This window comes from Gossypium raimondii, chromosome 10 (assembly GCF_025698545.1).
Source record: "Gossypium raimondii isolate GPD5lz chromosome 10, ASM2569854v1, whole genome shotgun sequence".
NCBI classification, from domain to species: Eukaryota; Viridiplantae; Streptophyta; class Magnoliopsida; order Malvales; family Malvaceae; genus Gossypium; species Gossypium raimondii.
The window spans coordinates 44507036-44513591 of record NC_068574.1 but is presented as its reverse complement, the minus strand read 5'-3'; the positions used below and the strand labels follow the sequence as shown (position 1 = coordinate 44513591).

Genomic DNA, 6556 nt, shown 5'->3' with positions numbered 1-6556 from the left:
GACACCCTATTAGAAGAACTCCATAAAGGAACTTTCTCAAGAAACAGAGAACTCTCCCCATCCTTACCTCATTCTCCACCACCCAACCATCATTTTTCCCCTTTGTTCACCTCATTGAGTAACATAACTGCTATGGATTTGAAAGAACGAAATCGAAGAGTAAGTAAGAAAAAGAAAAAAAGAAACAGATGGATATTTGGATTTGAAATGATTCTGGATGGAATCATATTTAGTGCAAACTATAAACTTAGAATAAAAAATTGAAACCCGTCAATTAACTTCGCTGGAATCATATTAAATTTCAGTACTTCCAAGTTAAAATTTTAGATTATTCTCAAGAACTCATAAAAACCTTCCTAAAAAACCCACCCATCGTACAAAGCTTCAATTTACTTTTCAACAGCAAAAAAGAAAAAAAAAAAGCTCAGAAAACCCCTCCATGAAAACCCACCCATTATTTCAGCGAAGATTTAATTTATTCTTCAACTACCAAAGGAGCCGATTTAGCCATTGACCACCCCCCAAAAAAAAAAAAAAAAAAACACTTCAAACATGGCAGATTCAACTTGACATTGTGGAGAAGATTCAATCTCTCAGATCCCATTGTTCCGTCTCTCAGCAGAATACATAATTGATATCCCAATCTTTAAACCACCAAAAACACAACCCGACCAAGGATTCACAATGTTCTTGAGAAATTGGGTTTTTGTAAGTACTTAAAATTGAAAGAAGTGATAGAAACGAAGAAGTGGAGTTTTAATCCTTTTGGTTAAAATTTTCTTTTTCATTCTGTTTTTGGAATGGAAAGAAATGCGGGAAACTTTTTAGAATTTTTCATTGGTGGGATTTCGAAAATTTTAGATTTTTCAATCTGAGTTTTAATTTCAAAATTAAATTTATTGAATTATTAAAACGAAAACTAGTTTTAAAATTTCAAAGTCAGGAGGACTAAATATGTTTGTGAGCCAATAATTTCATCGTTTCTATTAACTATTAAAGAGACGGTTACCATCGTAAAATCAAATGATAATATTAGTAACGAAATTAAAAATATTGTAGTTAAAATTTACTAATAATTAAATGATTAATAGTATATTTTATTTTATTATTTAAAATGAGGATTTTATAATTATCCAATAATAAAATAATAAATGATATTTAGTGATTTAGCTACATAAATGTAACTCTGCGATGGAAATTGAAGAGTTGGAAGCTCTGGGTTTCAATGAACCTGAAGGAAAAGCTTCGAGTTTTAGCTTTCAAGTCCAAACTCGTCTCCCATTTGCCTTGAGCTTCTTCAGGGTTCAATCTTCAAATTTGAAAGCTTTTCAGTTTCCTGGGTGAGTAGTTCAATCCATTTCCACTCCTAAAATGTTCAATCCTAGTGTTTTCAGTAGACTTTCACACGATGTTATGAACAATTCCTGTTCGAGGCCATTGATAGCCCTCACTGTTAGATTCATCTCAAAATCCTCTTCAGACCCATCCCAATCTTTTGTAGTCGCTTACCTCAAAGACAAACTCGGGTTCTCACCCGAATCTGCAATGGCGGCTGATAAGTATCTCCTTTTCAAAACCCCAGAAAAGCCCGATTCGGTTCTTGAGTTCTTGCAGAAACATGGTTTCTCGAAAACCCAAATCGAAAAAATCATCAAAGTTCGGCCTGGTTTGCTCTACTCCAATGCCGAGAAAACCCTTTTGCCCAAACTCCAATTCTTCCAATCCAGAGGTGTTTCAAGCCCTGAACTTATCAAAATCCTATTTTATAACCCTAAAGTTTTAACTCGTAGCTTAGAGAAAAAAATTATCCCTTGTTTCAATCAACTTAGTAATCTGCTACAATCTGATTACAATGCTGTTAAAGCTATAAAACGTTACCCATTTCTTACCTCATGCCCACTTGATGTTTATATGTTACCTAATATAAGTTTTTTGAGAGATAATGGAGTGCCTGAGTCAAACATCATATCAATGTTTATTTGTCACCCTAGGTCATTTGTAGTAAACCCTGATACGTTCAAGGAGATTGTGAAGGAAGTGAAGGAAATGGGGTTCGATCCTTTGTTGCCTAAGTTTCTTTTTGCTGTGGTTGTGTTTAGGAAAATTAGCAAACCTGCAATAGAGAGGAAGTTTGAAGTTTATAAGAAGTGGGGTTGGTCTGAAAAGGAGATTTGGGAAGCTTTTAGACTGTATCCGGGTGTTGTGGAATCGTCAGAGGAGAAGATTGCGGGGATTATGGATTTTCTTGTGAACGAAATGGGGTTCGAGTCTTTGCTCCTTGCCAATCAACCGTTTGTTTTGGCTCGGAGCTTGGAGAAGCGGATTGTTCCAAGGGGTTTGTTTGCTCAAGATTTGTTATCCAAAGGTTTGATTAAGAGCTTTGGATTGTCTGCATTGTTCAACACTTCTGAAAAGGTTTTTGTGGAGAGGTTTGTTAACCGATATGAAGACAAAGCTGCGGAGCTGTTATCATTGTACAAAGAAAAAATGAATCTTGCGGTCGGAGGTAAATATAGATCAGGCTATTCATAGATATGTTACATGTTTATTCGAGCTGACCTTTCTTAATCGAATTGATTTCTTTCATCTCAAACTTTTCCGAGTTTGAACTTAACTCTATGCATTGACTGTTTTTCATGGTTTAATATTTATATTGCTCAAAATGCAACTACGAAATGAGTCTTCATTTGCGGAGCTTACCAGTCTCTTAGTTTATTATGTTGTGTGATAAGGATTTTAGCTCGAAATGATGTTCAATTTCATGCATCTTCTACTTCTTGTTTGTTGTTTGCTTCAAGTTATGTAGGTCAAAACACCTGTTGTTTTGGTACACACCTTTGTGACTGTAGTTTTGATTGTAGCATAGGGTGATGGTAGAAAGGAAGTAGAGAAAATGAGATTAGATCTTTCAAGGTTTACGTGGTTTCTATTGTTGTTGTCTGGTTCGATGACAATCGGTAAATCCGCACCGGAGAGGGTGTTAAGTGGTCATGGGAGTAGTTGAGTAAAGGTGCCTAGCTTTTAGAAGTTTTCTTGGAAACAAAATCAAGAAATATATTGTTAAAACTTAGGACATCATAGGACAATAAGAAGCTTAACTCAATTGATTCATGTAGTTACCATTAAAATGTGACATCTAACAGGGCTGGTGTTTGAATCCCTTTAATCTTCATTAGCTGCCCGAAACATTCAGGACATGGGATTGAATTCTTAAAAAGGTTGCTTTTGTTAAACCTTTCATAGGACTATAAGTTGTCTTTGGTTTGTTCCTAGTTAATAAATCCATTGCTAAGTTTGAGTTCATGAACACAATGTTGTAACACTCTTTTTGTCTTGTCAGTTATTCAAGCTTGTAAAAGTGAACCTGAAACAGAGGTTGATGCCTGGAAAAATTGAAAGAGATTAGGTTAAAGATTATTGGATTATCGGGAATGAGAACCAATCTATGTGGTTTCTGCTAAAACCGTAATATGTCAAGCGTAAAATTTAATTCATGAAGATTTATATAAATTGGATGTACATCAACATCTTGAATATTGTGGTTTTTATCTTTCCAATTTTGAAGAAGGTATTTCTGTTTTTAAGATGGATGTTAAAAAAGTTGTGTAATTTTAGGGACTAACATTGTTGTTGTGGTTGCTTTGAAAAATTTAATTTTAAAAATAAATTGCTTTTGGAAAGTATTGTGAAAAAGAGTAATTTGTTAATTTCAGGAGTTAGATATTATTATCAAAATTGTTGTTGAAAGTTAAAATCTCTATTTTAGATAATATTTAAATAATTTAATATAATTATACATAAAATATACGTTTTAAATATTTTAGTAATTAATAAATTATTTGTAAATTTAATGATACATGAAATATTTAAAAAATTAAAATATAATAATAAATTATATTTAATCTTCAAAAAGTTGATATTTGAATAATTTTAATATAAAGATAAAATATAAATTTTAAATATATTTTAAATAGTTAATGTATTAATCTAAATTTTAAAATATATTTAAAATAATTAATATATATAACTATTTTGATAATTTGAGATTCCTAACCCAAAAGTCAAAAGTTAAAAGTGCTTAAACTCTAGTCTCGCATTTGCTCTTTGTAGATGACTGTATCCTCTTTGGAGAAGCTATGAGGGAAAGTGCTTTGGTTATGAAACATATTTTGCAAGAGTATGAAGATTCGTTGGGACAGTGTGTTAATTTTGAGGAGTCTATTATTTTTTATAGCTCCAATGTCCATACAAGGACCAGGGAGCAGATTTCGGAGTGCTTAGGTGTTCGGATGTCTCAAGATTCGGAAAAATACTTAGGCTTACCAAATATGGTAGGGCACAATAAAAAGAAATCGTTCTAATTATTGAAGGATCGTATGGCTTCGTATTAATAGTTGGTGCGTAAAACCATTGTCTCAGGGTGGTAAGGAGGTTTTTATTAAAAGCGTGTTACAAGCTATTCCCACTTATGTAATGTCCTGTTTTTTATTGCCGAAATCATGATGTTAGGATTTGGAAAGTATAGTAAGCCGATTCTGGTGGCAGAAATATGGGTGAAGGAGAGGAATTCATCGGTGTGAGTGGTCAAAGATGTGTGAGCTTAAGGAGAATGGGGGCTTAGGTTTTAGGAGCCTAGCAAAGTTTAATATTGCACTTATTGCAAAACAGGGGCGGCAATTGCTGCATAATCCAGATTCATTATTGGCTCGTTCGTTGAAAGCTAAATATTATCTGGATTGTGATTTCTTAAGTTCAAGTTTAGGTGCTTACCCATCTTATACCTGGAAAAGTATATGGGCAACGAAAGGTTTATTTCAGGCTGGTCTTTGATGGCGGGTAGGGAACGGTGTTAGAATTGATATTTGGGCTGATGGGTGGGTGCCTGGATTAAGGAACGGTGGGATATAATCAATCAATAGAGAACAAAGTTTGAATACTGTGTCAGAGTTAATTGATCATCAAGCTAGAAGGTGGAAGTCTCAACTGAGTACCAGAATTTTTAATGTAGAAGAAGCACAACAAATTCAGTGTATTCCCTTAGCTTCAAACTTGCTGGAAGATATGATTGCTTGGCAGGGAGAGGCGACCGGTGAGTACTCGGGTAAAAGTGGGTATAGGATGTTATTACAGCAGGAATCCCTAGAAAGTCTACTGAATATCAAAGCTCTTACAGTCTTTTTTACAAGAAATTATGGAGGCTAAATCTGCCAGAAAAGATTAAAATTACAAATTGGCGAATATTTTGTAAATTTATCCCTAATTTCTATAATTTGTATAACAAACTCTTGATGGGGTCCCGATCTGTCCGAGATGTTCGAGCGATTCAGAAACGATAGAGCACTTGTTCTGGGAATGCCCTATAGCAGAAGAAATATGGCGTAAGTTAAATGTCTAGTGGCCGCAAGAAGTATCAGATTATAATTTCCAAGACTGGATAAATTTGTTTTCAAAATCCTCTAATCAAATCTGTAGGGTAATAGTGTGTGCCATGTGGTTTTTGTGGGCATCAGGGAATAGATTGATCCATGACGGAATCGCACAAACATCACAAGAGGTAGTTGATAAAGTAGTTGCTTACGTTGGTGAGCTCGACGCTCTAAAGAACAGGTCGTCTGCAAACATAACTCGAGTAGAGGTGAGATGGATTCCTCCGGGACACGGATCCTTTAATATTAACTATGATGCATCATTTCAAAAGCACTTAATGTGTTCATGCACAGGGGTTATTATCATGAATCAAGTAGGAGATACCCTGGTATCCTCAATAATACAGAATAAAGTACATACCGAGTTTGCGGCAGAAGCCCTTGCATGCCTTAAAGCAGTTCGGAATAGGCTAGATCTGAAGCTCCAAGAGGTTATAATTGAAGGGGATGCGCTCAGTGGTTAAAAGACTTCTGGATACAAAATAAGAGATGGATCAGTTACTAGTGCATACATTGAAGAGTCAAAACCCTAAGTCAGATTTTCATGAAACGCATGTTTAAGCATGTTTCAAGAAAGGGGAATGAAACGACACATTGTTTGGCAACAGAATGTCTGAAAAGGGGAAGGGATACTTATCTTATTGGAGGTGTGCCAGACTTTGCAGAACCAGAAGTTGAGGAAGATCGCCGAAATCTGTACTGAGAGACGGTGCTGAGGCTGTTTTCTGAATGCTTAAAGGTGGCAGTCACGGCTGAAACGAGAGTATGCTTACAGACTTTAACCTTTGCGGAGGAGTTGGGTTTTCGAAATCTCTCGTTTATTATATGGCATCCATATTATTCAAAAACCTCTCGTTTTGGACCTCACACATATGTAGTTATCATCGTATAATTACATGTTATAACATAACCTTATAACTAAAAGTATTCCGAACCATCTTGTTTATCAATTATGTTAACATAAAACCAAATTAACTCTGGTTACATCTATCATAGTTAAATTCATCTCCAATTGTGTATATTAACATAAGTACATGACATGAATCAAGTATGGATTTGAAGCATGAAAATTACATGCAATGCGATTTAAGCATGAATATTTTCAATTGATCCTCTTTAAAACTTGGTGA

General features: G+C 34.7%; 1 protein-coding gene and 1 long non-coding RNA gene across 3 annotated transcripts; one reads left to right on the top strand and one right to left on the bottom strand.

Moving 5' to 3' along the window:
- The first annotated feature begins 1173 nt into the window (after positions 1-1173).
- Positions 1174-5066, top strand: LOC105777649 (transcription termination factor MTERF6, chloroplastic/mitochondrial). 2 transcript variants are annotated; one of them, XM_012601011.2, is made up of 2 exons: positions 1174-2506; positions 4111-5066. In XM_012601011.2, exons 1-2 carry the CDS (start codon positions 1372-1374, stop codon positions 4359-4361), a joined length of 1386 nt encoding a protein of 461 aa, XP_012456465.2. In that variant the 5' UTR covers positions 1174-1371; the 3' UTR covers positions 4362-5066. The 2 variants fall into 2 exon arrangements, with proteins under 2 accessions (XP_012456465.2, XP_052478605.1); XM_052622645.1 differs by lacking the exon at positions 4111-5066 and adding an exon at positions 3341-3584.
- Positions 5067-5094: 28 nt separating this feature from the next.
- LOC105777650 (uncharacterized) lies at positions 5095-6290 on the bottom strand. The gene is made up of 3 exons (XR_008190056.1): positions 5788-6290; positions 5579-5664; positions 5095-5357 (listed from the first exon to the last, which is right to left on the bottom strand). It is a non-coding gene; the product is annotated as an uncharacterized LOC105777650 (long non-coding RNA).
- Between the last annotated feature and the right edge of the window lie 266 nt (positions 6291-6556).

Bases quoted from the DNA above. Each gene is read 5' to 3' on its own strand.
- LOC105777649 (XM_012601011.2), top strand. From the start codon at position 1,372: ATGTTCAATCCTAGTGTTTTCAGTAGACTTTCACACGATGTTATGAAC. The intron at 2,507-4,110 runs GTAAATATAGAT...TGCTCTTTGTAG, and splicing joins AATGAATCTTGCGGTCGGAG to ATGACTGTATCCTCTTTGGA.